This window comes from Vipera ursinii, assembly GCF_947247035.1.
Source record: "Vipera ursinii genome assembly, chromosome: 1".
In the NCBI taxonomy this organism is placed as follows: domain Eukaryota; kingdom Metazoa; phylum Chordata; class Lepidosauria; order Squamata; family Viperidae; genus Vipera; species Vipera ursinii.
The window spans coordinates 336,556,494-336,579,861 of record NC_139512.1 but is presented as its reverse complement, the minus strand read 5'-3'; the positions used below and the strand labels follow the sequence as shown (position 1 = coordinate 336,579,861).

Here is a 23,368-nt window from a genome sequence, read left to right as displayed (position 1 = left end):
CTGTTTTTATTCCCAGATGCAGAACTTTACCTTGCTGTGAAATTTCATCCTTTTCATTGCAGCTCACTGCTCTCAATATTTTCCTCCAAGCTGAAGTTGAGACATTAATGAATGCTTTGAGTAGTCCTACTGCCAATTGTGAGTCCCTTTAACAATAATATCTTTTAATCTATATTTACCTTCTTGTTAAGAATAGGAGATATTCTGTCAAAGCTCTGTTGAGATATATTATGTCTGCAGCATTCCCTTGATCTCCCAAAAGCTAATAACCCTATCAAAGGAGCTAAGTTAAATCTGGCACGATTTGTTTGCAACAAGCCCGCACTAACTCCTGTAACAGGATGCTTTCCCAAGGGCTCACAATTCTGTTGCCTTTATATTCTGTTTAAGGACTTTGCCCAGTATAGAGATCAAGGCAACAGCTCTGTAGTTTCTTGGATAATACTTCCCCCCACCACCACCTTTTGTAGATGAAATATTTGCTTTCTAGTGGCAGCACACTCTCAATCTTCTAGGATTATTTTGTGGGGAAAATAGAAGAAAGGTGCATTGGATATGTTCACCACCTTGTGAAAATAAAGGCAGGATAGAAAATAAATGGCTCAGTGGGTTAGGACGCTGAGCTTGTCGATCAGAAGGTCGGCAGTTTGGCGGGTCGAATCCCGAGTGCTGCGTAACAGAGTGAGCGCCTGTTACTTGTCCCAGCTTCTGCCAACCTAGCAGTTCGAAAGCACATAAAAATGCAAGTAGAAAAATAGGGACCACTCCGGTGGGAAGGTAACAGCGTTCCGTGCGCCTTTGGCGTCCAGTCATGCCGGCCACATGACCACGGAGACGTCCTTGGACAAGCGCTGGCTCTTCGGCTTTGAAACGGAGATGAGCACCGGCCCCTAGAGTTGGAAACGACTAGCACACATGTGCGGGGGAACCTTTACCTTTAGAAAATAAATCAGTAAATATTGCCTGTTCTTCAGCTCAGTTTAATGAAGCTGTTCTATGATTGTCCCTATTAGTTTCTTCAAGATGTATTTTCTGATGGCCAATTCCACAGCTAATTGAACTGAGTAAAGTAGTTCCTTTGATCTCTCCTTCTAAAAAAAGTTTTCCCTGTCCAGTTGTGTGTGACTCTAGGCTAGGGGGTGGTGCTCATCTCCATTTCTGAGGGAGTTGAGGGAGCCAGTGTTATCTGCGGTCATGTGGCCAGCATGACTATATGCCAAGGTGCACAGAATGGTGTTACCTTCCCACTTTAGTGGTACCTACAGTATTTATCTACTCGCATATGCATATTTTTGAACTGCTAGGTTGGCAGGAGCTGGGGAAAATAACGTGAGCTCAGTGTCACAGAGTGCTGGTTCTTGAACCCAAGCTGTCAGCTTTCCAGTTGACAAGCTGTGTCTTTAACCGCTGAGCCATCACACCCCTTTAATCTATCTCAATTTCCCAAACTGAGCCTCATTCAAAAAACTTCATATACATGATGTATTCTTCCAACAACCCTATAAATTCAAGCAGAGAAAAATGTGGTATTTGTTCTGTAGAAGTTACAAATGTAATTTTAATGAAGTGGGAGAAAGCCAAGCAACTTCCATGCAGGAATAAAATAGAATTGAAGCACATGTTGATTGGGGTGAGGACTAAAGTGTGATTTAAAAACTTCAAAGTAAGAGATATTCTTTGAGCTGGATAGATTGAAGTTTTAAATATCTTCAAAGTAAGAGATATTCTTTGAGCTGGATAGATTGAAGTTTTAAATATCGTTGCATGTTTGCTGAGTTTATATTTTTTATTGTTTTTAATTACTATGAACCATTCACAGCCTTGTACATCAGGTGGGCAGCTATCTAATAAATAAAATACAATAGAAGAGAAGAAAGTGTCTCAGAAGCTCTGTGGAAACATAAAAATAGCACAGGAAAATTAATGGACATAATTATACAGATATTTTTAGGGAGGTGATAGAGCTCAAGGCAGGAAAAAATGTATATAGGTTCTCAAAGTTTTGGTTACTTGGAGAAAGGACAACTACTCATTACACTTCCAGGAATTTTCTAGATATGTTCAATAGATAGTAAGCTGAGAAACTGCATGATTAGGATGACACAATACTACACTGTATCATTTTACAGTATTTTAGCATGATAAATTTCAAGGTTTTAGTCCTTAGACTTTCTGAACTAAATATATAAAATTGAAAGAAATTCTAGTCCCAAGAATAGCATTTCCATCATGCATGGAAATTCATCCTTCTATCAATCCCCTCTAAAGTACAGAGAGGATTTCAGTCCCATTATCAGTTTACTAATTTTGACACAGTCCAGTGTTCTGTATTTTGTAAATTGAAAGTAGTTCTTCAAAATAACCCATTAATCAAATTAAGTCAAGCATGTTTAAATGATATATTTACAGATACAATTCACACAATATATTCAGTATTTTGTAGAATTTTAACCAGTATGTGTGAAAGTGAATACATCTGAGAATATATATTAAAGCAAAGATAAAAATTATAATTATAAAAGCCAATTAGGAAGGGATTTGCTGCCACCTGCTGCCACCAATTTTCACACTGCTTTTACTACAATATGCCCATAATTCTGCTTAAGGCAAAGTCTATGTAATTAATGCCCATCCACTGTTCTTTTTAAACACATTTTAAAATGATTGCATTTTGCCAGTGCAACCTAAAGAAATACTAGTACTGTAGCAACAGCATTAATAGCAATAGCACTTAGACTTATATACAATTTCACAGTGCTTTACAGCACTCTCTGAGTGGTTTACAGAGTCAGCAAATTGCCCCCAACAATCTGGGTCCTCATTTTACCCAGCTCGGAAGGATGGAAGGCTGAGTCAACCTCGAGCCGGTGAACTGCCGAACTCCCAGCAGTTGGCAGCCAACAGAATTAGCCGGCATTACTGCATTCTAACCACTGTGCCACCACGTATAATGTAAGAGTTCATGTCAGTCACCAAGCTGAACAGGCATGTCAAACTGCTGGCCCATGGGCCGGATGCATCACACCGAAACCGCCCCCACCCCATGGCCGGCGATGGGGAAAAAGTTCCGATACATCACCCAACGTCACATGACGTCACGAGTTTGACATGCCTGATCTAGAACAATCTGTGGTGTTATACTATTAAATTTTATTTATTATATTTCTAACATTTCCCATTCTAGGCAGCTTCACAAAAACAACCAGTAATAAACAGTATCCCTCTATCCAACCCATAAACAGCAATTTCAAGCCCTAGGCAAGAATTGTTTTCATAAGGCAAAAATGAGAACCTTTGTATTTCTATGATTTGCATCAAAAGGAACTTGGATAATAAATAAGACGCCAAACATGCTGAAACTTTCTTTCAAGCCATTTTTATTTTTCTAACTCATGAATATCACCCTTTAAGAGCATTCTCAAACAATCATAACACATAATGGTTTCAAACTTACATCCTCCTAAGGTACCTAATCCTATAGGGCAGGAAATTACAGGGAAAACAAATTTCTCTCCAAGTTATCAATGTTTCACTGGAGACAGGGTTCCTCTTACAATGAGTCTTCTTTTCCACATAATGTCACTAATAAGAGTATTCCTTATGCAAACTTGGTGCTTATTTGCATATAAAACTATACAATTCACGCCATCTTGAATATTTCAAATGAAGTATAGCTCTTCCATATATTAAAAAAAAAGCATCATAGGTAAAGTGAAATGGTTTTCCTTCTGTTTTAAGTTCGGCTTTCTTCTGCACAGCCAGATTCTGAAATTAGCAGTATATAATGACTTAATCTTTATGAATTTCTTTTGTCAAACTATAAACAATATGTTATAATGATGTAACAGAAATTTTGTAAATTAGTAAGTTACCAAGACCCTGTGTCTTTAAATCAGTGCATTGAAGTTCTAATTAAACTTTTAATTTTGAAGGAAAGGCAAGGAACTGGATGAGGGGAGACAATGAAACAATGAATAGTATAGTTAATACTTTACGAGGTTAGGTTAGGAAATGAGCATGCAAGTTACACGGAAAACTATTCCTAATTCTGCTCTCTTACTGATCACTATATCTGCATTTATAAACAAATGCCTTTGTCATTTCCTACTGTCATGCTAGTACTAGACAGATAAAATTAGTCTTGAAGGAAATCACTCCCTCCCAAATACATGATGGTGGTAAATCAAGCCCAAAAAGTCGATGATGATGATGATAACAACAATACAATTGGAAGGGACCCTTGGAGGTCATCTAGTCCAACTCCCTGCTCAGGCAGGAAACCCTACAGTCTCTTCTTAAAAACCTCCAGTGATGGAGCACCCACGATTTCTGAAGGCAAGCTGTTCCACTGGTTAATTGTCCACACTGTTAGGAAGTTTCTCCTTAATTCCAGGTTGCTTCTCTCTTTGGTCAGTTTCCAACCATGGTTTCTCGTCCTGCCCTCTGGTGCTTTGGGGAATAGTTGGACGCCCTCTACTTTGTGGCAGCCCCTCAGATACTGGAATACGGCTATCATGTCTCCCCTATTTCTTCTTTTTTTTTAGATTAGCCAAACCCAAGTTCTGCAGCCATTCTTCATATGTTTTAGTCTCCAGGCTTTGATCATCTTAGTTGCTCTTCTCTGAACTTTTTCCAAGGTCTCAACATCTTTTTTGTAGTACGGTGACCAAAATTGGTTGCAGTGTTCCAGGTGTGGTTTCACTAAGGTTTTATAAAGCGGTACTAATACTTTGTGTGTTCTTGTTTCTATCCCTCTGTTTGTACAACCCAGGATTGTATTAGCTTTTTTGGCTGCTGCTGCACACTGCTGGCTCATAGTCAAGTGATCGTCCACTAGGACTCCAAGGTCCCTCTCACAGTTGCTATTTTTGAGGCACATCTCACCTTATCTGTACTTAGACTTAAACGTTGCTTTGCTATCAAACCCCTAACACACCCACCTGTCATTCTATTTAAATGGCCAAAATGTTAATCACCCCTGCATAAGAATCAAACTGTTTTCATTTTTTATAGTTTCTTCAACTATCTGGGATAATTGGCAGCTGTCCATTCTTACTAGATAGTAATATTAGTCATGGCTATTTCCATAGTTTACTATAACTAAATCCCACTATAGACTAAGCATGTAGACTAGGTTAGGCCTATTGGTCAGTCACTGACCTTAGTTTGAAAATGTTGATTATTGTTTTTTAACTCTTTGTGACGGTTAAGCCACGGGTCGGCAACCTGCAGCTCTGGAGCCGCATGTGGCTTTCAGCCTTCTCCTGCGGCTCCCAGCCATCCTCCGCCATTAGCAGACAGAGAGACAGGCACTTGCGCTTCTCTCTCTCTCCAAGGGCAGGAGAGCCAGCCCAATAACAAATGTGTTTGAGCTTGTCAGAGAACAGCATGAAGCCAGCTTGCCAGGTGAGCAGAAGATTGGAAAGAGAAGGGGGGGGAGACAGACAGACAGACAGAGAGGGGGGAGAGAGAACTCATGCACAGCAGCCTCTATTTCTTTTTAATTAAACTCTTCAATCAAGCTCCCCCGTGCGAGCGCCCGAGAGTTTTGCGGCTCCCAGTGTTTTCTTTTCTCTGGGAAACGGGTCCAAGTGGCTCTTTGAGTGTTTAAGGTTGCTGACCCCTGGACTAGACAGTCACTTGTCTGAAATGATATAGGTTCTCCTGCTCGAGTGATTGTTTCAGCACTGGAATTGTTTCAGCACTGGAATGCCATCAGTTTGTTTTTAAAAAGCAGACATTTTGAAACAGAGTCTAAACATGCAACTGTCTACTCTGGAACTAGAGAACTGTGTGAGTGTGGCTAATCACATCAAGAACTGGGGTTTGCACTTAGTTTGTCTGAAATGATATAGGTTCTCCTGCTCGAGTGGGCGGCTGGACTAGAAGACCTCCAAGGTCCCTGTTCTGTACCAGCCTGCTACCGGCCCTGCAGAAAAGGCAGGGACAACCCCTTTACAAACGGCAAGAGGCTGGAATTACGCCTGCCAAATTTATAGCTACAAAAACAAACAAGACACGAACCAAGAAACAGGAGCTTTAAGAAACACGAACTATCCAAGCGGTTGCCTTCAGCAAACCAGCCCTCCCCACACATTCCCCTTATATAGAGTTCAGGGCGTGGCTTCTCTCTGCCTCCTTCCGAGAAGCCCCATTGCCTTCCTCTGTTTACTCCTAATTGACTGCCTCCTGCGTCGGGCGTCCTTGAACAGGGCCAGCTGTGGGTCATCTTCATCCACGCTGTCAGGCTCACACAGCTGGGTCTCCGTGGTGACCAAGTGGGAGGGGCCTGGCTGAGGGCTCTCATCAGCAAGATCTTCAACCCCCTCAGCAAGGTCTTCAACACCCCCCTCCTCCTCCTCTGAGTCGTCCGACCCAACTGCCGAACCCACAGGCTGACCCTGAATCACAACAGTCCCTTCCAGCTTCTATTCTATTCTGTTCTATTCATTGACTAACTGCAGAATAAATGAATGGCATGCTCTTGTCAAGGAGCAAGGCACTGAATGATCTATGCAATTGTCACGCATAAACAGATGTGTATATGCCTAAGAGAGAGTAAATCTTCAAGATGCAATCCAGAACCACATAAAGACCAATACCTCCAACTCTCCAAGCAATCCTATTACCTTCCAAGTTTGCTTTTGATGAATGAAAATTCAGTGAGGCAAACATCTTACTGCACATCTCCTTCTCTTTCACCCTGTAATCTCTGTAAGAGCTGCAAGTTAAAGCAAATTGTTTCAGCACTGGAATGCCATCAGTTTGTTTTTAAAAAGCAGACATTTTGAAACAGAGTCTAAACATGCAACTGTCTACTCTGGAACTAGAGAACTGTGTGAGTGTGGCTAATCACATCAAGAACTGGGGTTTGCACTTAGTTTAATGAACCTTAAAATCAGACTGATTTTAGTGCAATACTCATCAGAAGCCACAACTGAGGTCTCCAGCTGAATATAATGAACATCGTTTAATGAAATTTAATAGCTCTATTCTCATTTATACTGTATTATCTTTATTTATAACACTTAAAATTAATTTAATAATTTAACAGCTGAATATGTTGTGCATCATTTAAACTGTATTAATACATTTCCAAAGGCCAATAAAATGACCACTTGGTAAATGACCCTTTAAGCATGAAATTCCAGAAGACTTCCAGTGTTTGTAAAAGCAGAAGGAAAATATTTGCTAAACAAAGAAGCCAGTTGTGCTAAAAGCCAACCAAAACCTTGCCTGTTCTCTTGTGAGTAGGTTTGCAAAAGCCTTTAAGCTGAAAGAACCAATGAAATTCTCCCTTCTAGCCTTCTGTTGAAAGGCTATAAAGATAGTTAGTATTAAAGTGTCCTGTCTAGCATAAGGGGAAAATGCATTTTAGTCTGTCCAAATAAAGGCATTTTTCAGCTGTGTTATCCAGAAAAAACCAAGAACAGAGTGGGAAATCATCTAAAGAAACAAGCAAGGAGCTTCAGAGGGAAACTTTCCCATATCCTAAGAGGAGTGTTTCCAAACTCTGGATAAGTGAAACAGATTTTTTATTGGCATTTGATCAGTGTTTCAGTGGGCTTCACTATCTCAAAGAGATTTAACCTACAAGTAGTCCTCACTTAACAACTGGTCACTTAATGACCATTTGAAATTATGATCGACCTCTCTTATGGATGGACCTGCTTATGACCTGGTGGCCACACATCTCTCTTCAGTCATTGAATCACATTTTAGGTGCTCAGCAACTGGCTCACATTTACGGTCATTTGCAGGGCCTGTCTTATGACTATAATTTTCAGCTTTTGTTTTTGTTTTCCAGCAAAAATGTCCATTGCTAATAAGGTGTTTGCTTCACAACCACCACAAAAAGGTCATAAAATCAGGCATGGTTACATAGTGATTTTTTTTTAACTATTGCCACAACTTACAACTACAACTCCGAGCTCACTTATGATTGAAAGTTGAGGGTCACTTATACTTTGTAGTAAACTAGTGCTATTTCTGCCTGTTTGCTATGCTCCCTTATTCAGTCCAATATACCTTTAGTCATTAGAAGAATAGAGGATTGAATAGCTACAAGGAATACGTTTGAACCATTACCATGAATCTAAGTGGTAAGTGAGTTTCCAATTCAGCTAATTTGTTACAGAAATATAGCAGTCAAGTAAGTGCTCTGTCACCTGGCCAGCTTTTTCAATTCATTGTTAATATCTTGGTTGAAGGGCTGTTCTTTCTGCGCTCTTACCAGAAACTCTCTGGCTCTCTCATACTCTGCCAAATAAAAGCATGCCTGGAAATTAAGAATGCAGAATGTATGTAAATTGCAATTGCAGTTTGATCACTTCTCTTGAAGAGTAAAACAAGGTAAAGGATTTTTTTTGTCAGGTTCATACAGCAAGCTGGAATTCTTTACAATTCTGCCTTATTGATCGTAATTCGCGTCCCACCAGGCTCAAGGTTGACTCAGCCTTCCATCCTTCCGAGGTAGGTAAAATGAGGACCCAGATTGTTGGGGGCAAAAAGCTGACTTTGTAAAAATGCCGCTTGGGGCCCCCCAAAAGCCCTAATTAGCAGGCATATACATAGAATGAAGGCTATTGCTAAGCACATTGATTTGTGCTTTAGATTGTAAGCCGCCCTGAGTCTTCGGAGAAGGGCGGGATATAAATGGGATTTTTTTAAAAAAATCTAGAAGTCTTGCACATAATGATAGGTTCATACAATGGACACATCAGTTTTGAGGGCACGCTGCAGACACATAAAGAATGAGGGCTATACAGTGTGGGGAGGGGGAACTTATCAAAAAATAGTACATAGCGAGACAATCTGTCAAGTCAAATTGGTGAGATTATTTCCTCCCACCCCTAGAAAACTTTCTGCAAACCATTGTTTATGTCAAATTGGATATATTTACAAGCAAATCAGAGATCTGCAGCCACTAAGCATCCATGGTCTCCATATTAGTACCCATGTTTAAAAGATGGGTTTAATATTGTGTAAATCTAGTTACTGTGGTTTGTAAATCATGGGTCACGGTTTAACTGGTTGTGCATTCCCAGAAATTTTATTTAAGTAAGAATTGTTTTAACAAACTATGGATTAGATATGTAATTTAAATCATTGCTTAACTACTTTTGTTTGGCTTTCTGTCAACAGATGTTAACTAGATTAGAAACAGGAAAGCAAAAATATTAACATAATTTCCAAAGTGAGATTTCTGTATAAGGAAAGTAAAGCAGAAATAATTAGACATCGTATACTAGAATGTAATCTGTAAAGAGTAAAGCAGATTCTCCACAAAATTGTTTTACTGTTAAAATCATTTACTTTAAATCTCTTCATATATTGATGACATTCACTGACACTGTCTAAGTATCTCATGGTGAATAAACTTGGGAAACACCCACATCCTAAAATGAGGATTGTTGTGCCGATTTCAGAGGTCTTTAGTCAATTTACAATATGAAATTTACAATATGAAACACCAAGTAATTATGTCAGATGATGTTGGAAGAAGCTGAAACATTTTAATACACTCTTAGTTCTTGGTTTCCAATACCCAAACCTGTCCTAACAATTTCTTAGCAGGAAGGAAAGCTAGTCTGACATTAAAAAAAAAAACTCTCAGAATTCTGCTAGATCAGACATGTCAAACACAAGGCCCAGGGGCCAGATCCGGCCCGCGAAGTGGTTTCATGCGGCCCGCAAAGCCATCCTGGAAACAGTGAGGGAACGGCCCCCACTGCCTTGGCCCTGGCCCAGAGACCCTCCTTCTGCCAGAGACCCTCAGATCTGTCCCACTCCTGCCCAGGCCCCCATAGGCACCCTTGATGCGAACGATGTAGAGCTGCCACACCTACCCAGTAGGCCATACGCACTCTAGCCACGCCCACCCAGTAGGCCACGCCCACCCTGGCCATACCCACCCGGCCCCCTGAGGGCAACCGCAATGCTGATGCGGCCCTCAATGAAATTGAGTTTGACACCCCTGTGCTAGATATACAAAATGAGGGGGGGGAGAAAAACAACCTCCTTACCTGGCCACATCTGAAGAGGGCTTTAGCATTCTTTTTATCTAGCTCTAAGGCTTTTTCGCCATAGACTAGGGCTCGATCTGGACGTTCCAACTTCAAGCAAACAAAAGATAAGTTCAGGAGAACCAGAAGCCTGGCAGCATCAGCTTTGTCTTTTACAGTCTCTTTGGCACATATACGATTGAGTACTGAAAAAACCTGGTGAATAGAAATAAAACAATAAGCTTACATCAGCAAAAAGATCTGTGATAAGAGAATTGCTCGAAATGCTCCCGTTCGACAAATGTACTGACTGCCATGTGTGTTGGGTAGTATGGATGCTGACTTGGGAGAGAATTCAAATAAATGTTTATGTATTATTTATTAAAGGTTTTATCCTACCTTCTATTAAGGACCCCACTTTTTTTTTCCTCATGACTGGTTGGGCTGAGAAAGAATGAATGGTCCCATCACCCACTGGGCTTCTACAGTAGCACTAGAGCCTGGGTTTCTTCAACCATCTTAACTCTATACCACACAGGCTTTTAAACGACAATTTTATTGTTTCTTCCGTGTAGCTGTCCCCAAATCTTATTAATTTTGGGGAAAAGACTTTAGAAAATTCACAAGTGCTCAAACAAAAATCATTCTTTTCAGATTCTGCTCAAGGTTACCAACATTTAATAAATGATGATTCCAATCAACTGTGACTTTTTTTTTACTTAGCTTTGTATTTCTAAAAGACTATGATAGAACCATACCAACTGCAAGATAGCATGTATAAAATCTGATGTTTATTACAACTTCCAGAAAGCAGCATTTTTCTAGAGCTTACATTTATAGAATCATAGGGCTAGAAGCAACCTTGGAGGTCTTCTAGCCCGCCCATCTCCCACCCACCCACCCCAGCTCAAAGCAGACCTTATTGTATCCTAGACAAATCCCTGTCCAATCTTTTCTTGAAGACCTTCAGCAATGGAGCACACATAACTCTGGGAGGCAAGCTGTTCCATTATTTTAATTGTTCTTATTGTCAGGAAACTTCTTAGTTCCAGACTGGATCTCTCTTTAACAAGCTTCCACCCACTGATTCAAGTCCCACCCAAGGGTGCTTTGGATAATAAGTCGGCCCCCTCCTCCTTGTGATTGCCCCTCAGCTACTGGAGGACAGCTATCATGTTACTGCTAATCCTTTTTTTTTTGTCAGGTTAGACATAACTAGTTCCCTTAACTGTTTCGTTTAGCCTCTAGACTCCTTATCATCTTTGTTGCTATTCTCTGCACTCTTTCTACAATCTCAGTATCTTTTTTCTATCAAGGCAACCAGAACACAGTATTCCAAATGTGGCCTCATTTATGCTGGGTAGAGCGGTACTATCGCTTCTTGTGATTTTGATGCTATCCCTCTGTTGATGCAGCCTAGGACTGCATAGGCTTAAAAATTTTCACATTTTGGTGTAAATAGGAAGAGAAGATTTTTGTGTAGGATGTACTACATACTTCTATTTTAAATTTCTAGGTGTAATTTGTGATTCATTCCTGTATTCCACGAATGTTACTTACCCGCTTGTACCTCTCCTTGGCATCCAGGAAACGTGTCTGACGGAAGAGATAATTGCCAAATTCACGTTCTGTTTCTGCTATCTTTATAATTTTCTCCAGTGGAAATGTATCCTGATGCTCCTATGCAGAGAAGCAACAATCTAGTTAGAGAAACTAGTCCCAAAAGTTATAAGTTTAAGCTAGAGTTGTTATACTGGAAACCTACACAAGTTAATTCTCTAAAGCCCTAAATGGCTTAAGACTGCCTCTCCTACTACAAGTCTACCCAATTTTTAGGGACCATTTTAATTATTTCCCGTTATCAGGAGCTCAGTGATATTGTGAACATACTGGTAGGAGAGGATCTTGTCCAGAATATGGAATGCTCTCTACCAAGCAAGGTATATTTGGCCCACTCTTCCGGCATTTAGAAAAATGCAAAAATGTATCCTTTTTTGTTAAGGTATCATTGCTAAATAATTTGACTTGCATTAATTTGCCTTTTCGTTTGACATTTATAAGTCAGAATGTAAATTTAATCATGACTTATATGAAGATATATCAGCTGAAGTAGAAAATGTATAAGTAGGTGTATGCGATTTTGTCTTCTACAAACAGGATATAAAAAGGCAGCCTAATTACTAATAGTCATCTTAGACTTAATGGGGAAACACTGGAATCACATGGAAATTTGGTTTCATTTTTGTAATCCTGCAGAAATTAGGAAGACTTGTCCTTATTGAAGTCCAAAAAACCATGCCATACTTTCTTCCGGGATTTCAGAGTTACACCACTAGATACAGGTAGACTCACTTAATGAACCTAATTGGGACTGGCAACTCTGTTGCTAAGCGAAATATCACTAAGTGGAAAATCATGTGACTGCAACTCTTTCCAGCTGGAAAGAGACAAAACTACTCACTTTCACATCTTTGACTTTTGTTTGCTTCCTAACCAGTCCTCCATCTTTTGGAATGCTCAGGTCCCTGCTTATTGTCTTGCACACATTGAAAGCAACGTGATCATGCCACAGCCCAGGGCCGAGAGCCACATGCATGCTTCGTAGCTTAAACTATGCTCTTTAAATCTCTTCCTCTCCAATCTGTCCACTCTACAAGGCGAATGGGGAGAAAAAAGCAAGTTTTGTAGGCATACAGCTTACTCTCTTGAAATCTCTTCTCCAATCGATCCGCCCTGAAGGGGTGGAGGGAAAGGCAAAGGAGAGATGACCTACAGAAATTGCTTGCTTCCTATCCTTGCTAAGCATGCAAAGACATCGTGTGATTGCATTGTTTAATGACAACCATCTTGGCAGTCTCCGCTGCCATCATTAAGCAAGGACCACGTGGGTTCTGAGGACCTCATATGTCCGTGACATAGGAACAGGCACTGAAACTGCATTCCAGACAAACAGGCCAGAGTGTGGGTGGGTGCTACAGAGTATGAGATCCTCATACCATCTGGGAGCTCCTTGGGAGGAAAAAAACCCCAGAGGAACTTGCAACTTCCTGCTGGCTTCCTCCTTGATTTTCCTTACTTGAAACCAGCAGGAAAGGTTGCAAATAGTGATAATGTGACTTTAAATCGCTGCAACCATTCTAGCAGCAAGTTGGATGCCAAGTGCCTGGATTGCCAACGTGCAACACCATGATGGCTGCAACTTCAAAGTCTGATCGTAACTCCCCCTTGTTCAGCGCTGTTGTAGTTTGAATGGTCACTGAATGAGTATTTGTAACCCAAGGAGTAACTGTAAATGCCCATTTAGGGAAGTTCCATAAACTGAAAAGTTTGATCACTCAATAACAGCAGCAAAACTAACAAGCATCAAGGATTATCTGTGATTTATTATTTATTTCCCATTAGTCTATTCCCCTCCAGCTATATTCAAGAGAGCTAAATGGGAAAAACCCCCACAAGATTTGACACTATGTATTAATGACCGATTGGTGTTTTTGTATCCTGGCTAGAAATAGGGGATAATTTTGTTTGGTTCATTTTTCTTAGTGTTATCAAAATCAACATTTTTCTTCATAAACAATATGGAAAGAACTTAAGATCAAACATGAAAGCAATAAGTATGCATGAAAAGAAAATTGCCAAGATCTACCCATTCTTAGATTGAATGTGAGACCAACAAGGTAGTTGATTTTTACAAGTCAGAAGCAGGGAAAGCTGCCTTGTCTTTAATTATTTTGGCCCTTCAACGGCTATCTCCAATTCTCATGCTTTCCCTTTTCCTACAGTGATGGCAGAGAGCAATCTCCAACTTCAATAGCAACTCAGTGGCAACATTTTAATTTTATTTAATTTATATGCTGCCCATCTCATGGTTTGAGGTGACGCTGAGCGGCTTATTTGTAAAAAATAGTTTCACAAGGACCATTGCTATATAAATTATATGTCAAAACCTCTAACTCAGGGGTGTCAAACTCAATTTCATTGAGGGCCGCATCAAAATTGCGGTTGCCCTCAGGGGGCCAGGTGGGTGTGGCCTGGGTGGGCGTGGCCTACTGGATGGGCGTGGCTAGAGTGCGTATGGCCTACTGGGTGGGCGTGGCCAGCTCTACATCGTTGGCATCAAGGGTGCCTATGGGGGCCTGGGCAGGAGTGGGACAGATCTGGGGGTCTCTGGCAGAAGGAGGGTCTCTGGGCCAGGGCCAAGGCAGCGGGGGCTGCTCCCTCACTGTTTCCAGGATGGCTTCATGGGCCGCAGGAAACCACTTCGCGGGCCGCATCTGCCCCCCGGGCCTTGTGTTTGACATGTCTGCTCTAACTTATTTCAGAAGATGTAACTGAATGGTACTAATACAGGCTATTAGATATAAATTTAACTACTCACAGGAGACAGGCCAAAGAACATGTCTGATTCTCCCGAGTCCAAAAAGTCCAAAAGCTCAACTTCAAACAAGACTGTGGAATTGGGGGGAATCAAAGGAGGGCAACCCAAAGTTCCAAAAGCATAATTTGGCTGGAAAAGAAATCTTGCCAACTCTCCTTTTCTCATTGTGAGTAATCCCGCTTCCATACCCCTTAGAGTAATGTCTAAGAAAACAAAACAGAAAATGAGTGACAGAAAATAATTCAAGAAGTGACAATGGAGAATATGCCGAGGATAAAGTGTTACAATGCACAAGATCAGATATCTACGTAAGCATTTACTGATTAGATTAAACTCAAATTATATTTATATCCACTAACTCATTTATCTTTCCCTCACCTTCACCAAGTTTCATGAGTCTGGGGTTTTTCTTGAACCAATTTGTGTCAAAGGGTCTGTCCGCGTGTTCCAAATATCCTGAAAATTTCACTGAAAATATCAGAATCAGAGGAGACAAAATAAGTTTCAATGAAAAGCATTGAACATATTTAATTTCATCCGCATAAATTTGCTTAGGAATAGTTTTGCTATGTTTTCTTTGAAGTTGATGCTTGGAATTGTATTAAATTCCTTAATCACGGAACACATTATCCATTTCGCTTTTCCCTTTTGGAATACAGAATATGGTGTTATGCAAAATGCAGAAGTGGAAGAAGAAATATTAAAAGAAAGACAAATAACTTAAGAAAAAAGGGGGAAATACTTTTTATACTAACACTCATTATACTTCTCCAAAACTTTCTATTCTTGCAAACAACCTTGCTTCTACCATATCCACACACGCTGTTTTGTTCTTTAAACTTGACACCTTTCTTTTTGTTAATCTCATCAACTCTATCCAACCACAACTTTCTTGATCTTGCCTTTTTTGTGTGATTTCAACCTCTTTGATTCTCTTTATATGACCAATCCACTTCAAAAGTACCTGCCACTCTATTTTGTATTTCATTCATTCATTCAGTGCCCATTTATTCTTAACCTGACATCTGCAGCTTTTTCTACACACATTTCATAAGTATTCAGTTCCCATTACACTCATCTTTTGTTCCTCCACATGCACTTATTTCCATATATGCATATAAGCAGAAACATGTATATACTGTCACTTTTACTTTATTTCACACAGATTCCTCCTAATGGACTATTCACTAATCAGCACCAACTATCCTATAAGCATTTGTATTTTTAAAAAATTCTTCATCCATTTTTCTTCCTTTATTAAACATTGTACCAAGGTACAAAAATGCATATTATAGTTTTTGGTCATATATTTGTTATAGTTTTGGGGTCAGACAATATGAATTGGAACACTCATTCAGTTTTATCAAATATAATTACTGTATTATCATATACAATAACCAACTGCAACTACATTTACATCAATTCAATAAACTTTTCTTCAACATTCCTCAATGTCAGTGGGTTTTTTTTGGGGGGGGTGAACACATGTCCACACACAGGCGCCCCATTGCTCACGTGAGTGGGGCCATGACTACTCGCATGAGTGAGGCTGCGAACACCAGCGATGCTCGCGTGAGCAGAGTCACAAATGCTTGCGATGCCCACACAAGTGGGGCTGTGACTGCCCACGACACTCATGCAAGTGGGACCCTGATTGTCCGCGTGAGTGGGGCTGTGAACACCCACAACGCTGCTTGTGCGAGTGGGGCTGTGCGCACACACATACACACACGCACGGGCCAGCCATTCACATAGCTTAGTGCCCAATAGGCCGTGGCCCACAGGTTGGGGACGCATGTTTTAGATTCCGTCTTTATATTTTATACTTATTTGTATAGCTTTTATGCTATATATTGACCAGAAATCTTCAGTAGTAAAAAACAAATCTCAAATTCTTAATGTGAGCTTTGGTTTTATGTAATTTAATACCTACAGATAATCTAATATCGCTGTACAAATATAGGTACTCCTTGACTTACAACAGTTCATTTAGTGACCATTCAAAATTACAACGGCACTGCAAAAAGTGACTTATGACCATTTTTCATACTCACATGAATAAAATTCGGGCGCTTGGTAACTGGCATGCATTTATGACAATTGTAATGTCCCAGGATCATGTGCTCACCATTTGTAACCTTTCCAGCTGGCTTCTGACCAGCAATGAGGGAAGCCAGATTTGCTTAATGACTGCATGATTCACTTAACAGCTGCAACAATTTGCTTAACAACGGTGGCAAAAAGTTGATAAAATAGGGCAAAACTCACTTAACAATTACCTCACTTAGCAGTGGAAATTTGGCCTCAATTGTGCTCATAAATCAAACACTTCCTCTACAAGATTGCTTTAGGAATCCATTTTTTTCCTAAGATATGGGTAAACAGTCTTGTCAGAAAATTTTAGAATTTAAATATTACCTGTGTTATTTAAATATTGTCTTTGGTATTTATTTTTCTATCCAAGCTCAATACTTGTTTTATGAAACTTGGAGCTACTTTACAAGAGACATGCTCCTTAGAGCCAGACCGGGTGCATTCTGCAAATGTCCCAAAGTCTTACATTTTTTTATTTTTTGCAATGGGACATCCTTTTAAATTGTTTTCTGTGATTCTAACAGTTCTCTATTTGCCACTGAATAAAATTAAATCCAATTAAAAAAGGGAATTTTACATTTCCCCCCATTTTTTGAAATAAAGTTTGATTTTAGTTATCTCAAGTTAGTCTATTTCCCAAATGGAGGACGGAAAGGGGGCTGATGCTCTAGTTACCTCAATACAGATAGTACTCAACTTATGACCACAACTGAACCCAAAATTTCTGCAAAACATTTGTTAAATAAGTTTTGCCCCATTTTATTATCTTTCTTGCCACAATTGTTAAGTGAATTTCTGCAGTTTATTTATTTATTATTTATTTATTAATTTAATTTATATACCGCCCTTCTCCCGGAGGACTCAGGGCGGTGAACAGGGCAATACATAAAAACTAGACACAAAAATTAAAAATTATTAAAACGTGATTAAACAATGCCCATAATAAATGAATACAGATTAAAAATTGAAGTCCATTTATAAAAATCCCACCCCGTCCCATCAGGTCAGGCCAGCTTGTTTAAAGAGATGGGTTTTAAGATCGCGCCGGAAGGAGCGGAGATCGGGCGCCATCCGGAGCTCGACCGGAAGATGGTTCCATAAATCCGGTGCACCCACAGAGAACGCCCTCCCCCTGGGGGCCACCAGTCGGCATTCTTTGACCGGTGGCACCCTGAGGAGGCCCTCTCTGTGGGAGCGTACTGGGCGGAGGGAAGTTGACGCCGGCTGCAGGTGCTCCCTGAGGTATTCCGGACCCATGCCATGAAGGGCTTTGTAGGTCATTACTAACACCTTGAACCTCACCCGGAAGACAACTGGTAGCCAATGCAGCTCGCGGAGCAAAGGTGTGACATGGGAGTATCGGGAAACTCCCAATACAACTCTCGCGGCTGCATTCTGTACCAGTTGGAGCCTCCGAGTGGTCTTCAAGGGTAGCCCCATGTAGAGTTGTTAAAAATACGGTTAAATGAATGTGGCTTTTCCATTGACTTTGCTTGTCAGAAGGTCACAATGGGTGATCACATATCCCTGGAACCTTGCAACCATCATAAATATGAGTTAGTTGCCAAGCACTGGAATTTCGATCACGTGAACATGGGAATACTACAAAAGTTGTGTGAAAAATGGTCATGTCACTGTTTTCAGTGCTATTGTAACTTCGAACAGTCTCTAAATAAACTATAAGTTGAGGACTACTTGTTTAAAAGGGACAGGAGGTGGTTCAATATGATTTCTATTTTTTTCCTTTTTATTTGTCAAAAAACAATTATGGGAGTCTCATCTCTCTCTCTTGTACACACACACACAAGAGTGGAATTAGGGGAAGGATGCCACGAGAAAGGTGATAGTAGCAATAACTTCCAAACTATTACATCAAGGACATGACTGAGTCAGGTATCTTGCTTAAGTTTCTAGGATAGATTCGAGGCACATATGCTTTAGCTTACCTGTACTGTTACACAAATGCTGTGTGAGTATTCTGGCGTTTTTTTACCTATGAATCTAAAGCACAGTGCAGCCTTAAGAACCTCTTAATTAATGATCATTTGCCTAATTTTTCAGAACATATGGTACAAATATTAATTTAAAAACATGATTCATTTGCTAATTAAAAATCTGTTCGTTTAATTATCCTTCACTAGCACTTAATTTAAATAAGGAAAATAGACATAATACAATATCAATATTCAATAGACCCTAAAGCCACAAACAAATCAATGCAACTACATTACCTAATACTGATGAATCATGAGGGACTGTCTCACCAGAGCCATCTCGGATTATTTCTTTCAAGACTCCTCTGTCACCAGTAATATCCTGCATACGTTGACCCAACCACTGGTAAGACTTGGAACAATGAACATAAGAATATGCTAAGCGTAATATTATTATTATTATTATTATTATTATTATTATTATTATTATTATTATTATTATTTATTAAATTTTTATACCGCCCTTCTCCCGAAGGACTCAGGGCGGTGAACAGGGCATATCTTAAAACTACAAAAATACAAAAATTAAAAAAGAATTAAATTATTGCCCACAATAAAAACAATAAAAATATATATAAATATTAAAACCCTAAGTGATTCCCCATCAGGCCAGGCCAGCTTGTTCAAATAAATGGGTCTTTAACCCGCGACGGAAGGAGCGGAGATCCGGTGCCATGCGGAGCTCAACCGGCAGCTGGTTCCACAAAGCCGGAGCGCCCACAGAGAAGGCCCTCCCCCTGGGGGCCACCAGCCGGCATTCTCTGACTGGAGGCACCCTGAGGAGGCCCTCTCTGTGGGAACGCACGGGGCGAAGGGGAGTTGACGCCGGCAGCAGGTGGTCCCCGAGGTATTAGGGACCCATGCCATGTAAGGACTTATATTGTATATTTTGCATTTGGCTTAAATAGTAAATTACAATAAAACCACATTTAAAATTATCAAGATGTATAACCAAAAGGTTGACTAAAACAGTTCACATATACTCTTTGATATAAAGCACATTCACTTGACTTTGGGCGAAGGAGGGAGAAACGCTGGCCAACTCATATGCTAGCTTTAATGTCATTAGTTCTTGCTTAGGAGGCAGAGAGTCCATTAACCACGGTTTGTAAATATTGGTTATGAAATGTGGGAACTCTAGGCAACTCTAGGTTTTTGAGCAAACTACATTTTAATATGTGAAAACCCATGCGTTCTGAAGAAACCAACATTATGTGTCCATAGATACGTGATGCGAGATAAAATAATTTAAGAGGAAAGAAGGGCCAGCAAAGAAGGTCCTAGGATTCAATCCCAGGAGTACCTCCAAAATGATGCGACTTTTGAGATAAATCTACCAGATTTGGGCCACACAAAAAAAAACAAAACACCACCCTCTTCAAGGCCAGCTTGTATATCGGTATGGCACCCTGACACGAAGCAACACCGAGAGCTATCGGGATCCATTTTCCAAAAACACTTGGGCTCCATCCCCGTCAAAGCAGAACCAGTCCGCATAAGCCAGCGTTTCCCAACCTTAGGAACTTGAAGATGCGTGGACTTCAACTCCCAGAATTCCCCAGCCAGCTATGCTGGCTGGGGAATTCTGGGAGTTGAAGTCCACGCATCTTCAAGTTCCTAAGGTTGGGAAACGCTGGCATAAGCCACTGTCGAGGGCCACCCCTTCCTTCGCGGCTTCATCGGAAGGCGGGAATTGAGAGGGGGGGGCCCGGCAGCCGTGAAGAAAGGGGCCGGAGGACACCGAGAAACGTTTTCCTTCGGCTCACCCCGACATTTCCCACCCCGGTGCCTCCTCCTCGCAGATCGATTCCACTGCCCTGCCAGTATCGCTCGCCGCTTCGCCTCCTCTCCATGGCTTGCCGAAGCAGCAGTCGAAGCGACGGTCCCCCTAATGTCTGCCCCTTTCCCGCCAGAAGAAATAGGAAGGCGTCCCTCCAAATCGTTGCCCTCCACCAATCGGATGCGAGTAATAGTCGAGATGTCAGGCCACCCACCGGCGCAGTCTTACAAGCGCTGCTGCGTAGCCGCTTGCTTTTACTTTGAGGGCTTAAATTGGAAGGCCCTGGGAGTATCCTGCAAGCTGGGACTTTGCAGCGCTTAACTGTCGAACCTGGCTTCTTCTTATGTAAACATCCTGTTTAAATCACCTATTCCAATCAGATTGACGTCTGGGGAGTTTAATGTGTTGAAATATGAACAGAAAACTGCAACGTGAAACTTATGTGAACAATGGAAGAGCTGAGAGCTATATTATCATGTAAACTCCAGGGAAGAGGAGGAGAAAAACATAATGGGCCGTATTCGGTCATAATACTCGTTTAATCTTTTTGATATCGGATATGTAGTTTAATGATTGTGCATGCAAAACACTCTTAAGCAGGTCAGTTACACATCTTAAGGTGCAACATGCGAAACACAAACTTAGTTGTTTGCGGCTTAGCGTGTTTAGTTTACAACCGTATTAAGTGGGTTGGGAATGCAGCCAGTGTCACTTCTGTCTCTTGACATTTTACACGTTTGCTGTTTACTTCCACATTAGCACGTGGCATATATTCTGTCTTTCTTGTCTTTGCTTTCTTGTGCTTTTGAAAATAACCTTGAAGAGGCTTTTCAAACTCCAAAGGTTGTGTTTTGTATTCTCAGCTTCAGTGAGGCTAATAATACGTAGTTTCAAATGGATTTCGAGCCTTTCTCTTTCATAATATGGCTTCTTTCTCTTTTTTCTGCTTTATAGCACAAAATAAAGTGGGCCAGGTGAGTTAAGAGAACTTTTTTGCATGGGAAACAGCACTTTGTAACTCTGTTATGAATTGTGTGCTCTAGGAACTGATATGAGAGAAAGCATGAATTGATATTTAGATTGTTGTGGAGAGTCACTGTGGCATATAGTGTGGGAAGTCAGCTCCCCAGAGAAGGAAATATTAAAAGGGCAGAAAGATGTTGGATCCATCTTTCTGTCTGGCTTTCCTCTGCAATAAACTACAACCTTCTTCCCAAAGCAGTCAGTGGCGTAGCGTGGGTTGTCGGCACCCGGGGCAAGGCAAGTAATTTGCGCCCCCTAACCGCACGCCTGGCACCCCCCCTCCACAGTGGGCGCCGACCCGGCGGCTCGGATCAGATTCGCAAAGCCAGCACTGCAGTGAGAGAGAGTGAGCCAGGCAGGGGCAGAGAGCTGCGAGCGCGCTCCCCCCAGATGTTGTGCCCGGTGCGGCCGGCCCCCCCTGCACCCCCCACGCTACGCCACTGAAAGCAGTTGCCATGTTTATTCCCCGCTTGGATGAACCATGATGAACCATGATTCTTCCAACAATAGTTAAGGCCCCAGGCTAGAAACCAGGAGACTATGATTAGTAGTCCTACCTAAAACACAAAGCAGAAACCAACCCTGTCCCCAAGTCTCTCTGTCCCAAGCAGAAACCAAGTCTGTGGGAAAGCAGATGTGATAATCTTGTCAGGAAACTGGGATTAGGAAGAAAGATCTCTAGAGTCAACATCATCCACAGCCCCAGGGAAGCAGGAGACATAATAGGACATACCCACAACCGTCAAGATTCCTAGAGGGGCACACCTAGGCTCAGGACAGAATACGTGACAAAGGAAATACAAAGCTTGAAACAGGAAATAACTCCAAACAATAGAGTCCAGGGGGTATAAAAACCCGCTACCCACATGTGGTCAGCCCTTTTTTTTTCCTGTTGGATCCATCTTTCTGTCTGGCTTTCCTCTGCAATAAACTACAACCTTCTTCCCAAAGCAGTTGCCATGTTTATTCCCCGCTTGGATGAACCATGATGAACCATGATTCTTCCAACAATAGTTAAGGCCCCATGCTAGAAACCAGGAGACTATGATTAGTAGTCCTACCTAAAGCACAAAGTCAGCAACGAGACCTTGGACCTGCTACATACTCTCAGCCCTAAGAATGGCAAACCACTTTTGAAACCTTGCCAAGAAAATTGTAGAGACTGGTCAAGCAGTCACCAGGAGTCTAAAACTGACTCAAAGACACACACACAAAAGTTGTTGTGGGTATGTCTGAAATCGGGAATTTTGGTGATAGTTGCATGTCATTGTAATAAATGTAATGGAACATCCAGAGATGAATTTTGGGAAAATTCTGTAATTTCCAAATAAATATGCATAAGGGGAAAATTAGTTGGTATAAAGTAGGTTTAGCTTTTGTTACCTAATACTTTTAACTTATTTTGCTTAGTCTTGCACCTATTCTGCACTTTCTTACCTTGAAAGGGAGTAGCATGATGGAAGAGCATTATGCTCATAATATAAAAAAAAGGAGAGGAGGGCTTTAAAACAACTTGCAATAAAATTCTATAACTTCTAATTTTGCATTGCAAAATATGAAAGTATAGCTCTACAGTAAAAAGATTGTAAAGTCACTTTATTCAGTATAAAAGATTAAAAAACAGTATTGGCTTTTAAATCACTAAAAGCAAATAGAAACCACCAATAGCAAAGAGAAGAAGCAAGACATAATAAGCAGGTGCCACAACGGAAAGAAATCCTCCAAGTAAACAAATTTAATGCATTAATATGTACAGATAGAAATTAATGAATCCCTCAACCTTTTAGGCTATACTTGCATTGTGATAGCGCTAAGTTATTTGAGCTGGCTTGCCACTTTTTTACAATCTTGATGAAATATGTACTGACTGCATTCATTATACTCTTGCGTGAAGGTCTAGAATATAAAATATTAATTTGGGCATTTTAATTTAAATAACATTAAATAGAACTAGCCTTTCAGATTTGTAAAACTTGCTAAAATGGGTAACAATAGAGGAAAAAAGAAGACTGAAAAACAGAAAGAAGGAAAAAAATGGCCTTTGAAATAGATTGCCTGGCAGGGTTCCCAGAAGCAGCCTAGAGGCAAAGTCAGA

The 23,368-nt window shown here is 40.8% G+C and overlaps 1 protein-coding gene across 1 annotated transcript in view; it reads right to left on the bottom strand.

Annotated features, from left to right (window-relative positions):
* The window catches only part of FKBP6 (FKBP prolyl isomerase family member 6 (inactive)), a gene marked incomplete at both ends in the record, with an annotated part of 67,810 nt that extends 47,487 nt beyond the window's left edge, over nucleotides 1–20,323 (bottom strand). The window contains 8 exons of the mRNA XM_083379446.1: nucleotides 6,630–6,721; nucleotides 8,169–8,278; nucleotides 10,026–10,220; nucleotides 11,565–11,684; nucleotides 14,383–14,585; nucleotides 14,761–14,850; nucleotides 18,708–18,822; nucleotides 20,237–20,323. Coding sequence (XP_083235572.1) covers nucleotides 6,630–6,721; nucleotides 8,169–8,278; nucleotides 10,026–10,220; nucleotides 11,565–11,684; nucleotides 14,383–14,585; nucleotides 14,761–14,850; nucleotides 18,708–18,822; nucleotides 20,237–20,323 — 1,012 coding nt within the window. The remainder of the gene's footprint in view (nucleotides 1–6,629; nucleotides 6,722–8,168; nucleotides 8,279–10,025; nucleotides 10,221–11,564; nucleotides 11,685–14,382; nucleotides 14,586–14,760; nucleotides 14,851–18,707; nucleotides 18,823–20,236) is intronic.
* Nucleotides 20,324–23,368: the final 3,045 nt, after the last annotated feature.